This window comes from Coregonus lavaretus (genome assembly GCF_964263955.1).
Source record: "Coregonus lavaretus genome assembly, chromosome: 2".
NCBI lineage: Eukaryota > Metazoa > Chordata > Actinopteri > Salmoniformes > Salmonidae > Coregonus > Coregonus lavaretus.
In genome coordinates this window covers 59,446,795-59,463,936 of record NC_139989.1, presented here as the reverse complement: position 1 = coordinate 59,463,936, position 17,142 = coordinate 59,446,795, and the positions used below count along the sequence as shown (strand labels likewise).

Below are 17,142 nucleotides of genomic sequence, written 5' to 3'. Positions count from 1 at the left end.
TACTTTCCGAATGCACTGTATCATTATTCTTTATTGCGATTCAATGTTCCAAACATATTGCTCTCTATATGTCTGCTTCAGAGAGACGAGAGATCATTGAAAATAAAAGTGCTGAAAACATGTTGGTTCACTATTTTAAAAGAAGATAGAGAACATGCTATAGAAGGAGAAATATCAGCGTTTTGGCGCATGTACAGCCGACTAGTTCAGACCATAGAAAAACAATTACTAGAAGGGACATTCCCCTTTAAGTCCATTTTCTGTGATGGGTGGACCGGCGGCCATATTGAGTGCTCCCATGAGTGTTCCTGTCAAATTGCTATGGTCTGAGGGGCTTTCTAGTAATCAGATCGCTATGGTTGAGACATTTTCCAAAAATGATTAAAATAACTTACCATTCCTTTCAAGGCAACTAAGGATGTGGAAAGGGAGCATATGCATGCCAAAGAGCTGGAGCTGCTGTCTGAGGCGATGGTGATCGTCAGATCCTGGATCGGCCAAACCTTCAGAGATCGGTTGCTGGGCAGGGGTGCATCCACCTTGTACCTCAGCGTCCATGTTACCACAGAGATTGAGGTGAACATTTTATATTTTTGTTGTGCAAATCAGAACGTTGAATTTTTCCTTTTTTGTTGTTGTAGTGCTGTGTCTGTTTTTTTTGACTAATTGTGTTCTTTATTTTTTGCCACGACTCACAGATGTGGAACAACATAATCTCTCTCAAGTTCGCCAATGACGATTTCACAAAGGAATGGAGACAAACGTTCACTAGGGACTTGGAGGGCAAACTGAAACGGGTATGAAACTGCCACATATACAGTAGAATTGAGAACTGACTGAAATATCCATTGGTGAAATGGCTGACATACCTTTTCCACATTTCTAGGAGTCTCCCCTGGATCAGATAGAGATCTACTGTTCCCAGATGGAGGTCCTGAATGAATCTCACCCTCACGTGGCCAGGAGTATCGAGAAATGTGCCTTGGAAGCTGTCACCTCACTGTGTCAGGTCAGTAGACTCGTGGTAACACTTTACTTAAATACAGATTTAATATATAATTACCTTTTTATAAGTAGGTATGAACCCATATAACATTTTATACATGTTATGCCTTTATGACACTCAACCGCTTCTGAATTAAATGGAAAATAAACCTTGATGAAGAAGTTGGCTAAGACATATGCCTAATCTCTTATTTTAGTAATTCATATACTGTATGAATCTCAATCTCTTCAATATTTTTTCTTCTCACACAGAGCAAGTCCGAGGGTAAACTCTTTGACCGGTTCAGGATCAACTGGAAGTTTGGCAAACTCATCTCAGCTATCATCCAGAAGTCCTGGCCGAGAAACGAGCGTGGGGATTACCACGAAGAAGACGAGGTGGTCTTTCAACATCTGCTCTCCTGGACAGCTGCTAAGAACATCTTCCAGCTACATGGTACTTCCATCAGTCTATTTACTGTTCTTCAATCAGTCTATTTAATGGACCTGTTTTAGTGTATGTTACGATTGCATTATGTTTTTGGCTGCCGTATGGTGCCGCAAACAAAGACTCTCCACTTCTGGCGGTCTTTGGCCATCACTGTGTCCCAGACCTGGTGAAGTGTTTGGAGCTCAAATGTATGTTGTGTTATAAGAGTTTTTGTGATCTCAGTGGTTTAAAATGGAGTCCTGTAACTGTCTCACGCATTTAACCCACCTTGTTTCAGTATTCAGTGTGCTGCTTTTACCCCATATTGTAATGTAAATCGTATGTGGTTTTAGGTGCAGATGAAAAGCTGATTGACCAGCTCTCTGAAGAAGCCAGGGAAAGGATGGCTGTAGCTATCTCATCCTTCACTGCCATCTCCAATCAGCTGGTCCACGGAAACATCCGGATCAAACTGCTCAACTCCGTCTTGGAGAAGAGGGATACTTTCACAGAGCTGCTGAAAATAGGTAATGGAAGGTTGTGCTTTGTTGGGTTGAAAACGTTCCTTACGTTTCAGCTTTTTCAGAAATCCTGGTTGGAAGATTCTTTCAACTGGGAATTCCCCAACCGGGATAAATATATAGAGAACTTTTGGAACGTTTCCATAATTTTGCAACCCAAGTTCTTTGTTCATATGAAAGGATTTCATAATATTGTTAAAGGCTGTCTTTTTTTAATCATCTTAGTGCTTGCTGTTTGCTTATGAAATGTGTATTTCGATCTCGATGCAGACTGTCTTTCTGAGAATGAGCGCTACAAGGACAGCGCCCCCATGAAAAGGCTGCTACTGTGTAGGCAGGAGGAGGTGAATGCTGTCTACCATGAGAAGGAGCTGGTGGAAGTCCTGCTTACCATGAGCCGCAAACTACAGGAACATGTCATAGGTAGGGGTGTGTGCTGCTAAGCAGATCTGTGAATGTGTTTGAAAAGTCATGGGTGAATGAAAGTCAAATCTTTCCAGGGAAGGTTGTGTTTGGTTGGTCTGAACAGTGATCCTAATAATGGTCATGCTTTATCCCTCTATGTCGCAGTTGACTTTGAAGGCTTGGAAGAGAGACTACAGACCAACATCGAGGCCATGACCCTGGACCAATTCATGGAGGTCCATCCGTTTGACCAGCTCTCCTCTCCGATGGCCGGTGTGGTCACCTTCTTCGAACTCGATGACGACGTGAGAGAGATGGCAGGGGTTCTGCACACATTCAAAGACAGCTACATCTTCAAGTTGTGCTGGGAGAAACAGGCCCAAGACCTTGCCAGGAGAGATGGATATGACGAAGACCATGAAGAACCGGCGGAATCGGTCGACTACTTCGTAGGACCAGTCGAAATACACAGCGATATTTTTCTGCCTTGCTATGCTAAGTACGTTGAGATCTACAAATGCCTGAAGAACGGCAGCCTTCTGCTCGAAGAGGTCGATACTCTCTTCAAGGCCTACAGAGGCAAGTACGAAGAGCTGGCTCAGGACTTGGATATCATGTGCAGAAACGACAAGTCGGATAACAAACAGTGGATCCAAAGAAGGGTGCAGCAGATTGAGCAGTACCACGAGCTTCACCTGGCTGTGGAGTCGGCTCAGGTCATCATGCTGGTCAAGCAGACTCTGAACCTTCAAGGCAACTTCCAAGTCCTGCAGACACTGCTTGAAGTTGTGAGTTGGTGTGAATTGCTGTTTCATTTATTTGTTGTCACTGGTTTAAAACAAATGTCTACCTCTTTTCTGCACATTCACTGACATAGCTAGGCAGCTAGTGTCCTGACGTGACTTACTTTAATGTATGATTGTTATTTATCGAATCACCTATCTATGTTTAATTGTTACTCGATTCAATTAATAATGTAACAATTAACTCATTAGGAATTTGGGGCACCACGGAATAAGTTGTTTAATGAGTTACCATCTCCCGAATTAAACTCTTAGAAGATAAATATGTTATCGATAAGTCACTTATTAAATAATTACCTCTTATCAGTCTCATTCTGAATGTCGCATAATCCTTGAACCTGCAAGAACCCTAACCTTATTGATGAATCAGCAATATACAAATTGGCTTAATTATTTAGTTACTAACTAACTAAATAATAACACAATACAAACACACACAGGTTATTGATTACTAACGTAATACAATGAAAACATGTCCCTAGTGGACTGGACTAACAATAATATGCCATTTAGGAGACGCTTTTATCCAAAGCGACTTACAGTCATGTGTGCATACATTTTTACGTATGGGTGGTCCCGGGGATCGAACCCACTACCCTGGCGTTACAAGCGCCATGCTCTACCAATTGAGCTACAGAGGACCACAACAATCACATGACCCACTTTTGGATGTTGGAGTCTTAGCGGGAAGACTTCCTTTGTCTCACAGGGAAATTCTTTCTTCCCATACTAGAGACCAAAAGGAGTCCTTTTCTGCAAACTATTTATGACTGGCTGTTAAGTCATAAAACTGGCCCCAAGGAAAGGGGGTGTTCAAACCTTTGCCTAGCAGGAATGTTTGATCCTCAACCTATGAGGGCAAGTCATGACACTAGTTACCTTGGTAATAAACTTATTCTAGCCAGCCAACCGTCCTAAGCTACCTCTCAAACATAGAAAATGTTAGCAAGTTTGCTTTTGCCAATAGGCAACATTGTATCAGCTTTCTAGCTAGTTTACAATATATACCAAAAATGTACGTATGTCCTGGCCACCACTGCCGAAAATGACAGCGCTCGTCAAATGTTGGTTTAACAAATTAATGCTAGCTAACTAACAAACTGCATTGCGCCGACATTGCACTGCACTTGAATTAAAAAAAGGTAATTTATGTTTGAGCTGACACCCATCTTGCAGAATGTCAAGGACATTGTCAGGTACGTTGTCGGCGCAGTGTGATCTGTTTGAATCCCGACCAAAGTTATCTGAAGCTAACATTGCCAGGATGTGTGTTCGGTTTTCTGTATGATATGGAACGTTAATAAGGCATTTTGGCTGGAACTACACTGTATTAAACCTTCAGCCAATCAGAACCAAGTAGTGGTATAACAAACAATACTCAAACAATTCGGTGTTTCTCTGTTGTCAGACGCATGAGGACTTTAAGAGGGAGCACCTAGATCGTATTGACAACGACCTGATGCAGACAAAGCTGGTTCTGGTGGACATCACAGAGCCCCGCAGACTGTGCCTCCAGGAGCTCGGCCTCAGGAAAAACTTTGTCATCTGGGTTAAAGAGGCTCTTGAAGGTAAATTGGCTGATGGAGTATCATCTGGGTTAAAGAAGCTTTGTTTGAATAACCTGTCAGTAATCAGTCACTAACTGTATCTATTGAAAATAGATAGTCACATGTTTCATGTGATTATCATGAGGTCTCATCATGTTATTTGTTATTCTGTATCCAAACTGCTTGTCTGCAAATTACCCATTGTGGGATAAATGTAGTGCTATTGAATTGGATTAATCAATCTGTTGTGCATTATTCCAGATATAAACGAGCTTAAAGTGTTTGTTGACCTGGCCTCCATCTCTGCTGGGGAGAATGACCTCGACGTGGACCGTGTGGCCTGTTTCCACGACGCCGTCCTGGGTTACTCCCCGATGCTGTACGAACTGAAGCCAGACTCCGGTTTTCAGGCCTTCAAGGAGGTGCTGAAGAAGCTGTGGAGGGCATTGGACAATGACAACAACCTCCCAAAGAAGCTGGTGAGAGTTTTTTTATGATATTTAACTTATTTTCAACCTACCTTAAATAAGCCAAAACTTCAAAAAGTGAACTATCCCTTTAAAAGTGGAAACTACCTGACTGTGAATGTCCTTATTGCAGCGTGACACAGCGCGCCACCTTGAGTGGTTGAAGACTGTGAAGGACAGCCATGGATCTGTGGAACTATCCTCTCTCTCCTTAGCATCAGCCATCAACAGTAAAGGAATCTACATAATCAGTGCCCCGAACCAAAAGAAGGTAGGCCTGAACAATAAGCCATAGAATATACAGTTGTGTAACTTTTGAGTTTATTTTCAAGATGGTTGAAACTATCAGCTGTTACTCATGTTCATTTTAGCCAGGACTTTGTTCCAACTGCTTACCTATGCTTTGAAGTTCGGTTAAAACTTTTAGAATGAAACTTCAGGGGAGTAGAATAATGATGTCCTAGTTCTACAGTGCCATGCTTCGACAGTATTTTTGTCTGTTTGTCCTTCCAGTTGAGCCTGGACACGGCCCTGAAACTGCAGATCCCAGAGGAGCACGACGAGGGCCATGAGATGCGCCGTTACTCCCTGGAGGACCTGAGGGAACTGCAGAACAAACTCATGCTCATGTCTGGGAAAGGGGACCAGGGCCAGTGTGAGGTGGACCAGTTTGCAGAGGTACTGTAGTCTTTCTGTCTCTGTGTCTTTCTCTTTAATTTAACATTTATTTAACCAGGCAAGTCAGTTGAGGTTGAAGCCTCTTCTCTAAGGTGAGCTTGGTAAATATACTGCTATGTTGTTTTAGTCATATAGTTATAGCAGAGAGGAGCATTTTGTATGGGCCGTTACTCATTTTGTATGAGTGGCGCAGTGGTCTAAGGCACTGCATCGCAGTGCTAACTGTGCCACTAGAGATTCTGGTTCGAATCCAGGCTCTGTCGCAGCCGGCCGCGACCGGGAGACTCATGGGCGGCGCACAATTGGCCCAGCGTCGTCCAGGGTAGGGGAGCGAATGGCCGGCAGGGATGTAGCTCAGTTGATAGAGCATGGCGTTTGCAACGCCAGGGTTGTGGGTTCGATTCCCACGGGGGGCCAGTATAAAAAAATATGTATTCACTAACTGTAAGTCGCTCTGGATAAGAGCGTCTGCTAAATGACTAAAATGTAAATGTAAAATGTAAATAAAACAAGGATTCACTTTGTTCTTTTCCTCAGGTTTTTGCCAGTGTCCAGAGGCTAGCTGTGGCATTCATTGCCCTGTTCACGGCTGGGAACCCCCTGTTCAGACACTGGGAGGCCAACATCAACTGTAGTTCCCTCAGCCAAGACGCCGGGATCATCATGGACTTCAACCTTGGCAGCATTGTAAGTGTGATTATGGTGGAGGGCAGCATTGTGGAGCAGCTTCCCGAGCTGTGCAGGAAGATGGAGAAGTGTCTGAAGTACTGGAATGACTTCATGGACAAACAAAGATCCCACAATTACTACCTGAACTACTACACCGCTGAGCAGATCGTATACCTGTGCAGTAAGCTCACTCAGCAGAATGTGTCGAATTTGGAGGACCAAGTTCTCATGATGCTCTCCTTCGTCAAACCCAACTGCACGGCTTCTGATCTTAGGCAAACCTGGCACACACTCCAATACGAAATCCTCACTAACCCACCTGAGCAAAATGAGGACGTTGACTTCCAGACTTTTGTTGAGGTGCCGAGCAGTGCACAGGGAGGTCCAGATTTCATTAGAGAGTTTAATCTCTCCTCAGACGATCTTCCAAGTCTTGTGGAGCACATTAGCGGCTCAGGAAAGTTGGACTTGATGTGGAACGCCTACATGAGAGACATGAAGAGTTTCCTCCCAGACACTCTCGATGTCCGAAGCTTTGGAAGACTGTTAGAAATTCTGGCCAACATAGGTGATGAGAATGAAGGAGACATGACTGATGAGAATAAAGACCAAAGCATTGAAAGACTGATGCCCAAGGGCCTGGCTATCGGAAGTCCAAACCTCATAGTTTCCCCACACGACGAGATCCTGACGGCTTGCATCTCCATTTACATGAGCAGCAAACACGAGCCACTGCCTACATACGATGAGGTCCTACTGTGCAGCTCCTCCATGCCTTACGAGCAGGTGGAGCTGTTCCTCAGACGTTGCCTCACTGCCGGCTACAGAGGACAGAAGATCTACACCATGCTCTACGGAGATCAGCTGAGCTACGACGTCAGCTCCAAAGTGGAGAGCTTTTTCCAGCGAATCAAGATGCAGAGCAGGAAGGACTACAGGCTTGTGATCATCTGCAGCTCGGACCGAGAGCATGCTGCCTACCTTCCCTCGGCCTTCAGCCAGTACAGGTTACACATGGTGCCCCAGGAACCCCTGAGCGGTATCCAGAGATACCTCAACAAACACTACACGGTTCCGTCAGATCAGAGCAGTGCTGCTGCTGTGTTCAAGGACAGACTGTTTGTTGGAGTTGTGTCATCCAGTAGAGCTGGAGTTGGTGAGTATATTTGTCCTTCAGTTTATGTATACTCTTTTGTTGATCATTGAATTGGTGGTTTGATATATCCTACTTATCCGCTGGATTTATGCTCAAAATAATGACATGTTCTTCACACTTTCAGGTAAGTCCCTTTACATCAAGAGGCTGTATGAAAAACTGAAACACTCCACCAAGAAGCCTTCACTGCTGAAATGCATCCGCTTGATCGAGCCAAGGGTTGATGAGAATGTCATTCTTCAGTCTCTGCTGAATACCCCCAAGTCGAAAGAGCTCACCATCTTCCACTTCGATGTCACATCTTCGGTAAATATACTGTAGCCTATTTGTCATTATGACTTCCTTAGTGATACTTTAACTATTTTTGATAGAATGTTTATCCATGTAGATTCGTTCTGTGATATTTTGATGAAATTTTTCTTTTTTTTTGTATTTATCAACAGGTGCAGAAAGGCCTCTATGAGTTTCTCTTCAAACTGTTGGTCTTGGGATATTTGATGGATTCTGAGGGAAGGATGTGGAAATGCAGCAACAAGCAGCTTTACGTCATTGAGATCCTACAGTCAACAGGAAACTTGCCCAGAAATGGCCCAAGAACGGTAAATATTTAGTTTCTTGGTGTTAAATCCCATACATTTTGATTGTGATAAGAGAAAAAGCACACTCTCACTTTCGTTCTTCACACTTTATTTCTTTACAGAATGCAAGTGCCAATTCCACATTCCTGGATGTGTTCCCAAATGTCTTCTGCCGCCCACCAAAAGAGGTTCTAGATCTGGAAATGAGGATGCTAGAAGACCCCTCCTTTGTAAAGCTTGAAGACCCATTAATGGATGACCAAGAGTTCAGGAGTGAAGCGTACCAACGACCCTACCAGTATCTGACGCGTTTCCATAATCACATCGACCTGGACACCTTCATGTACAATGGAGTGGAAGGCACCTATGTAGAATGTCTACAGATGCTCTTTATGTTCTGTGGCATAATGGACCCATCGTGGGCCGAGTTAAGGAATTTCGCATGGTTCCTAAACCTTCAACTACAAGACTGTGAGACATCAGTCTTTTGTGATGCCTCTTTCACCGGGGACACCCTCCAGGGTTTCAAGAACTTTGTGGTTGACTTCATGATTCTGATGGCCAAGGACTTTGCCACTCCGTCCCTCAGCATCTCTGATCAGAGCCCCGGGAGGCAGCAAATGGACCTGACTGGGGTCAGCGACGAAGACTTGGCTCCCTTCCGGATCAGGAAGAGATGGGAGTCAGAACCACATCCGTACATCTTCTTCAACGATGACCATGTGTCCATGACCTTCATTGGCTTCCATCTTCAGCCCAACGAACAGAACTCTGTTGACGCCATCGATCCATCCACAAGAAGGGTGATCAAAAGAGACATCATGACCAGAGAGCTGTACGAGGGTCTGAAGCTACAGAGAGTCCCTTTCAACATCGATTTTGACCAACTGCCCAGAGGGGAGAAGATTGAACGCCTTTGCAACGTCTTGGGAATCCAGTGGCCTCTTGATCCTGACGAAACGTATGAGCTCACCACCGACAACATACTGAAGATGCTGGCCATCCACATGCGGTTCAGGTGTGGCATCCCAGTCATAATCATGGGGGAGACAGGCTGTGGGAAGACGAGGCTCATTAAATTCCTCTGTGAGCTTAGGAGGAGCGGAGTGGCCACGGAGAACATGAAGCTAGTCAAAGTTCACGGTGGAACCAGCTCAGACATGATCTACACCAAAGTCCGGGAAGCAGAAGCCATTGCGTTCACCAACAAACAAGATTACGGCTTTGACTCTGTCCTCTTCTTTGACGAAGCCAACACCACGGAAGCCATCAGCAGTATCAAGGAAGTCCTCTGTGATAATACAGTGAAGGGAGAGTGTTTGGTGCCCCGTTGCGGCTTGCAGATCATCGCCGCGTGCAACCCTTACAGAAAACACACTGACGAGATGATTCAGAGGTTGGAGTCTGCTGGACTGGGATATCGAGTCAGAGCTGAAGAGACTGATGAGAAGCTGGGCTCTATCCCTCTCCGCCAGTTGGTGTACAGAGTCCAGGCCTTGCCCCCCAGCATGATACCTCTGGTGTGGGACTTTGGACAGCTCAACGATCACACTGAAAAAATTTACATCCAGCAGATTGTCCAGAGGGTGGTTGAGACCAACACGATCGATATAGTGTACACCAGGTTGATCGCGGATGTCCTGTCTGCTTCGCAGAGGTACATGCGGACAAGGAAAGACGAATGTAGCTTCGTAAGTCTGAGGGACGTGGAACGTTGCATGCAAGCTTTTGTGTGGTTCTACAAAAACCATGCGATGCTGCTTGCTGAGCTAAATCAGTATCAGAGAAATCAAAACGCTGAGAGGAACAAGAGGGAGCCAGAAGCAAGAGACCCAGTCTTGTGGTCTGTAGTGATGGCTCTGGGAGTATGCTACCACGCCTGCTTGGAAAACAAGGACAAGTACAGACAGAGAATCTGCAAATACCTCACTGAAACCTACACCCCATTCAAAGTGATGCAGGAGATCTCCCTCATGCAGGATCTCCTTCTGAGCGGAGTGCCCCTGGGCGAAACTATTGCACGAAACAACGCTCTGAAAGAGAATGTCTTCATGATGGTGGTCTGTATAGAGCTGAGAATCCCCCTGTTCTTGGTGGGGAAACCTGGGAGTTCAAAATCTCTGTCTAAAACCTTGGTGGCAGACGCCATGCAGGGCCAAGCCGCACACTCTGACCTCTACAAAAGGCTGAAGCAAATTCACCTGGTGTCCTTCCAGTGCAGCCCTCACTCCACACCAGAGGGCATCATCAACACGTTCAAACAATGTGGTCGCTTCCAGGAGGGGAAGAACCTGAAGGAGTATATATCTGTGGTGGTGCTGGATGAGATTGGCTTGGCCGAGGATTCTCCCAAAATGCCCCTGAAAACCCTCCATCCTCTGCTAGAAGAGGGATGCATCGATGATGAGCCGCTACCGCACAAAAAGGTTGGATTCATCGGCATCTCCAACTGGGCTTTGGATCCTGCGAAGATGAATAGAGGCATTTTCGTCTCACGTGGCGACCCCGACGAGAAAGAGCTGATTGAGAGCGCTAAAGGCATATGCTCGTCTGACACAATGATTTTGGAGAAGGTCAGGGATTTCTTCCAACCCTTTGCCAGGGCCTATCTAAACATCTGCCGTAAACAGGGGAAAGGTTTCTTTGGTTTGCGTGACTACTACAGCTTGATCAAGATGATTTTCGCGGTGACCAAGGCCTCCGAACAGAGGCCTAGTGCAGAGAAGATTGTGGAGGCGGTCCTCAGGAACTTCAGTGGCAGGGAAGACGTGGATGCAGTCACGGTCTTCACCAAAAGGCTCCAGAAAATACAGATCAACCTGAATCTGGAGAGCATCAGCACCATCGATCTTGTGAGACAAAACATTTCAGCGATTGGCCAGGAGGAAGAATGCCGCTACTTGCTAGTTCTGACCAAGAACTATGCAGCCCTACAGATCCTGCAGCAGACCTTCTTCTCAGAGAGCTGCCAGCCAGAGATTATCTTCGGGTCTAGCTTCCCCAAGGACCAAGAGTACACCCAGATCTGCCGCAACATCAACCGAGTCAAGATCTGCATGGAAACCGGTCGAACCGTCGTGCTCCTGAACTTGCAGAACCTCTACGAAAGTCTCTACGATGCTCTGAACCAGTACTACGTCTGCTTGGGAGGACAGAAGTACGTTGACTTGGGACTGGGGACACATCGTGTCAAATGTAGAGTGCACAAAGACTTCAGGCTGATTGTCGTTGAGGAGAAAGAGGTGGTCTACAAACAGTTTCCAATCCCTCTCATCAACAGGCTTGAGAAGCACTATCTGGACATCCATACAGTTCTCAAGGAGGAACAAAGAGCAGTTGTTGTAGAGTTGGACAAATGGGTTGGGCAGTTTGTGGCCCTTAATAACCAACACTCCATGGCCCCCCAGACATACAAGTACCTACCTCCTGACGTTTTCATTGGCTTCCATTCCGACACGTGTGCTTCAGTGGTCCTCCAAATGACAGAGAAACAGAGGGGAGAGACAGACATTTCTGACCCCCAAAGAAGAGTCCTGGATGAGGCCAAACTGATCCTTCTGAACTGTGCCACTCCAGACTCGGTGGTTCGGCTGGACTGCACTGGTCTCCCCCGGGTGGAGAGTGAACATCTGGCCAGGGTGTACTTTGAGGACCAGAAGCACAGCTCTTTGGCCGACTTCATCTTCTCTCACACTCAACAAGACGAGCAGTGCCATTCCTCCTTCACAGAGGTAACCATTTTTTTCATCACAATCAAAAGTAGGCTTTAAAAATTCCAGAAACGTTCCAAGAATTCCCAGGTTTTCAGAAGTCTCGATTGGGGGATTCCCGTAATTAGGAGGGAACCCTCCAATTAGGAATCCTCCAACAAGGATTTCTGAAAACCACGGTAACTTTGGGATATTACATTTTGCAACTCTTATTAAACGTTTGTTTATATAGTGCTCATTTCTTATTTGAACTTTCCCAGGTGACCACCTTTTCCAGACTTTTAACAGCATCAGATGTTGGACCACTGGAAGAGGTGGTGCACAATGTCGAGCTTCTCTCTCTTCAGCAGTTTGACACTGAGCACTCCTTCCTCAAGAAGATCAGGTTTGACACGTTTTAGTTCATCCTCATAATGCTTTATTGATTATCCATTAGCCGTTGAGTTGAAAGCTTTTGGTCAGGTTAAAAACATTGCTCTCTTCTTAGGCATTTCCTCAAGTCTGGAAATGGGAGAGAGAATACATCTGGCAACAAAATACTGATCATTCAGTCAGATTTTGATGAAGCGTCGCACAGTGCAAATCTCATTGCCTCCGCCAAGTAAGTGAAGTCTGGAATACATTTAATTTGATAGAATCCGATTTAGTTGTATGTATTTATCTAATAATGTATCTAATTCATTTCAGATATTCTGCCATCAATGAAATCAACAAATCAAGACAAGAGGAGATGGGAGGCAAGGTCTTCGTCTACTTCATTACTAAACTGCCAAGAATGGAAGGAGGGACATCCTATGTTGGATTTCATGGAGGTGAGGTTATCGTTGGTTCAAACATTTTACAGCTTTAGAACATGTTGAAATAATCTGAGATTGAAATACATGTATATATTTTTTTCATTAAGTTATACATTTTTTGAAATCCCATATAGACCCTTGGAGGTCAGTTCATATAGATGACCTCAGAAGATCTAAAGATATTGTGTCAGATATCAAAGCCTTGAGAAACCTTACCATCAGTCAACTGTTTGAGGAGAAGAAGGATGAGCCTGAAGGTGAATTACCTTTTACATTTGTATTGATAATAATGACAATGTCTTCATACTGATAAACTTCTTCAGAATGAAGTACCTGTCAACATAGTTAAAAGAGCCTTCTATGTTTGTGCACAGCTATGGAGGTAGATGACATGTACACAGAGACAGAGCAACAGGAATTGGAACACAAAGACCAAACAGTGAGTTTTACAGTATTACTTACCCACCAGATTGGCTGTGATATTCGCCTATTGATTTCTCCCGCCAGAGGGGCATCCGTTGTCAAAATGGGATTGCCGTTCTGACTTTGTGGCTGTGTTATATAGTGCAAATGTCATTTCCTGGTTGCTACAATTCTACACAGTTCGCTCAATTTCAGTTTATGTAAGAAAACAAGCACTGAATAGTGTAGGGCAGGGCTGCCCAACCCTCTTCCTGGAGATCTACCGTCCTGTGGGTTTTCAGTCCAACCCTAATTTAACACACCTGATTCTACTTATTAGCTGCTCAACAAGACCTTTAACTAGCTGAATCAGATATGATAAATTAGGGTTGGACTGAAAACCTACAGGACAGTAGATCTCCAGGAAGAGGGTTGGGCAGCCTTGGTTTAGGGAATCATTGTACCATCTAAATCACTGTGAAATATATTTTCAATAACAAAAAAGCTTGAAACAGCGTTTTTTGTTATTGAAAATATATTTCACAGTGATTTAGATGGTACAATGATTCCCTACACTATTCAGTGCTTGTTTTCTCACATAAACTGAAATTGTGCAAACGGTGTAGAAACAATCATATTTTTGGTTGAAAGGTCCTATATGACAGGTCTACAGTATTTAGCATTAAAAACAGATATAATCTAATTGTTTAAATGAGGATGGACTTTGATGTTAGACTAACATTTAGGTGTTTAATAGTTGCTACAATATTGTTTTGGCATTCTGTATGTTGGACTTCCTCTTATAAAAGCCTTTTCCTCTAGTAGGGTTTTACTGTAAAACACTATCATTCCGCTATTAGCGGCAGATAGATTATCTGGTCTTTCTGAAATTACAATGCAAAAATTCAAAACAATCCTGTGTGTAGCACCATTTTAAATATTGTGTGTACATAACCCATGTTGTTTTAGTGTACATACAGTGCATTTGGAAAGTATTCAGCCCCTTGACTTTTTTCACATTTTGTTACGTTGCAGCCTTGTTCTAAAATGGATTACCCTCTATACCCCATAATGACAAAACAAAAACAGGTTTTGGAAATGTTTTGCAAATGTATAAAAGGAAAAAACTGAAATATCACATTTACGTAAGTAGTCAGACCCTTTACTCAGTACTTTGTTGAAGCACCTTTGGCAGCGATTACAGCCTAGAGTCTTCTTGGGTATGACGCTACAAGCTTGGCACACCTGTATTTGGGGAGTTTCTCCAATTCTTCTCTGCAGATCCTCTCAAGCTCTGTCAGGTTGGATGGGGAGCGTTGCTGCACAGCTATTTTCAGGTCTCTCCAGAGATGTTCGAACGGGTTCAAGTCCGGGCTTTGGCTGGGCCCCTCAAAGACATTCAGAGACTTGTCCCGAAGCCACTCCTGCGTTGTCTTAGCTGTGTGCTTAGGGTCGTTGTCCTGTTGGAAGGTGAACCTTTGTCCCAGTCTGAGGTCCTGAGCACTCTGGAGCAGGTTTTCATCAAGGATCTCTCTGTACTTTGCTCCGTTCATCCGTTCATCTTTCCCTTGATCCTGACTAGTCTCCCAGTCCCTGCCGCTGAAAAACATCCCCACAGCATGATGCTGCCACTACAATGCTTCACCGTAGGGATGATGCCAGGTTTCCTCCAGACGTGACACTGCTTCCCTTTAAGAATGATGGAGGCCACTGTGTTCTTGGGGACCTTCAATGCTGCAGAAATGTTTTCGTACCCTTCCCCAGATCTGTGCCTCGACACAATCCTGTCTCGGAGCTCTACGGACAATTCCTTCGACCTCAAGGCTTGGTTTTTGCTCTGACATGCACTGTCAACTGTGGGACCTTATATAGACAGGTGTGTGCCTTTCCAAATCATGTCCAATCAATAGAATTTACCACAAGTGGACTCCAAGTTGTAGAAACATCTCATGGATGATCAATGGAAACAGGATGCACCTGAGCTCAATTTCGAGTCTCATAGCAAAGGGTCTGAATACTTAAAAAAAAAAAATATACATTTGCAAAAATGTCTATACCTGTTTTTGCTTTGTCATTATGGGGTATTGTGATTATTAAAAAATATATATATATATATATGTTTAGAATAAGTCTGTAACGTAACAAAGTGGAAAAGTCAAGGTCTGAATACTTTCCGAATGCACTGTAACCCATGTTGTTTTAGAACACCTTCCTCATGTTTCATGTGTCTTTGACCATGTTCCTACTGCAGAGCTGGGGGAGAGTTGTGGACACCACGGCGCTGGTACGTAGCTGTGTACAGAACGCAGTGGGCATGCTCCGAGACCAGCTGGAGGGCGGAGTCCGTAGCACCAGGAGAGTGGAGATCCTGCTCACACTCCTGACTGACAACCAAGAAATAAGAGGTAAGAGCAATACTTCTATAGTACTCATTATTTTTTGTTAAAAAAAATTAAGCGACTTGAAAGATTTTTCTTGCGGTAATAAGCGCTATATAAAATACATCTATTATTATTGCTGTTTAGACCTATTCTCAGTAACTGCTTACCCATTGGTGCGCTATATTTAAGCAGTAGTGCGTGCTAGCACTGGAGAAGTTTGAAAATTGAGAGACTCAACAAGCAATCTCCATACTTCTCTGGCATTACCATGCCCGGGCTTGCATGGATACAGCACAACAATGGGTGATCATTGACATGCATTCCATTCACAATGATTATACTCAGACTATGAATGTTTATGAACAGCTGAATTTCTGAGGACCGTGAAGAGACGTCTTCACTCGTTGCTGTCGACCCATGATGACAACAAGCTCAAACTGTCCTCAAATAACTGGGTCATCAAGGAGGCGTCCAACATTGACGCACTGCAGGAAGGGGGGACATTCAGGTGAGTGACCACTATGATTTCAAAACGTCTTATACCAATACAAATCCTCATCTGTTTGCTGAATTCAAAGGGACCTTAAATAGTTAGTTAAAAAAAGTGATCTCTTTATGGGACATAAGATATTTTTGACCATACATTTTGACTTGTACCATATTGTCAATAAACGGCTGTACTAAAGTGGTTTCTACCTTTTTGTACCAGACACACCCTATGGAAGAGGGTGCAGGCTGTGGTTATTCCCTTCCTGGCCCAGCTGGTCTCTGTCATCGACCGCGACCGCAACCTGGACATTCTGCTGGACTCCAACTCTGGAGAGGCGGTCAAGAAACTCTGGTTGGACATCTTTGGGAACGACAAACTACTCGAGGTTCCCTACACAAGACTGGACCGCAAGTAAGTACTATATTGGCACAGCAATGGTTATGTTGTTGGTCTAGAAAGCATAGAAATAGAATGACTAGAACGGCCATTTCTAATCAAGTCGTTGTTCTGCGATGGGTGGACCTGCGGCCATATTGAGTATTACAGTCAAATTGCCGTGGTCTGAGGGGCTTTGTCCCTTCTAGTAATTATATTTCTGTGTTCTAGACTAGAGAGGCTGTCTTCTGTCAGGTCTGATTCTAGAATGTCAGTGAATCAACAACTCCCTCTCTCTTTCCACTCTACATTAACCCCTCCCTCCCTGTCCCAGTTCAGAGTCAAAGACCATCCTGGTCCAGAACTACATTGGGCTGGACAAGAACATCGGCTGCATGATGCCCTTCAGCTGGAGGATCAGGGACTACCTGGATGAACTCTGGGTCCATGCTCTCCAGCGTGAAGGTAGTAGGTTATGACAATACCTCATACGTCTAACTTAAATATCAGGGATCATCAACTAGATTCAGCCAAGGGCTGTTTGTTATTTAAAAAATAAATACATTTAGTGGATGGTGGGGGGCCTAATTACATAATTACAAATAATTTGTAGACTGCAAATTGACTGCAAGAAGCCCAAACAGATATAATGTTTGACTAAAACATGATAATTTCAAACCTTGCTTACATTTGTATATGATCACGTGTCTCTCTATTTAGCGTGGGAATACTTGGGAACAGATTTCTTA

The 17,142-nt window shown here is 44.2% G+C and overlaps 1 protein-coding gene across 1 annotated transcript in view; it reads left to right on the top strand.

Moving 5' to 3' along the window:
• Positions 1 to 17,142, top strand: part of LOC311148868 (E3 ubiquitin-protein ligase rnf213-alpha-like) — a 71,602-nt gene that overhangs the window by 17,571 nt on the left and 36,889 nt on the right. The window contains exons 14-37 of the mRNA XM_084185864.1: positions 409 to 576; positions 699 to 797; positions 887 to 1,009; positions 1,258 to 1,441; positions 1,768 to 1,941; positions 2,206 to 2,358; positions 2,506 to 3,128; positions 4,552 to 4,711; positions 4,952 to 5,169; positions 5,291 to 5,428; positions 5,671 to 5,835; positions 6,373 to 7,660; positions 7,785 to 7,966; positions 8,104 to 8,259; positions 8,361 to 11,969; positions 12,209 to 12,333; positions 12,436 to 12,549; positions 12,636 to 12,760; positions 12,880 to 13,002; positions 13,120 to 13,184; positions 15,399 to 15,552; positions 15,895 to 16,036; positions 16,238 to 16,429; positions 16,728 to 16,858. Coding sequence (XP_084041990.1) covers positions 409 to 576; positions 699 to 797; positions 887 to 1,009; positions 1,258 to 1,441; positions 1,768 to 1,941; positions 2,206 to 2,358; positions 2,506 to 3,128; positions 4,552 to 4,711; positions 4,952 to 5,169; positions 5,291 to 5,428; positions 5,671 to 5,835; positions 6,373 to 7,660; positions 7,785 to 7,966; positions 8,104 to 8,259; positions 8,361 to 11,969; positions 12,209 to 12,333; positions 12,436 to 12,549; positions 12,636 to 12,760; positions 12,880 to 13,002; positions 13,120 to 13,184; positions 15,399 to 15,552; positions 15,895 to 16,036; positions 16,238 to 16,429; positions 16,728 to 16,858 — 8,611 coding nt within the window. The remainder of the gene's footprint in view (positions 1 to 408; positions 577 to 698; positions 798 to 886; positions 1,010 to 1,257; positions 1,442 to 1,767; positions 1,942 to 2,205; positions 2,359 to 2,505; positions 3,129 to 4,551; positions 4,712 to 4,951; positions 5,170 to 5,290; positions 5,429 to 5,670; positions 5,836 to 6,372; positions 7,661 to 7,784; positions 7,967 to 8,103; positions 8,260 to 8,360; positions 11,970 to 12,208; positions 12,334 to 12,435; positions 12,550 to 12,635; positions 12,761 to 12,879; positions 13,003 to 13,119; positions 13,185 to 15,398; positions 15,553 to 15,894; positions 16,037 to 16,237; positions 16,430 to 16,727; positions 16,859 to 17,142) is intronic.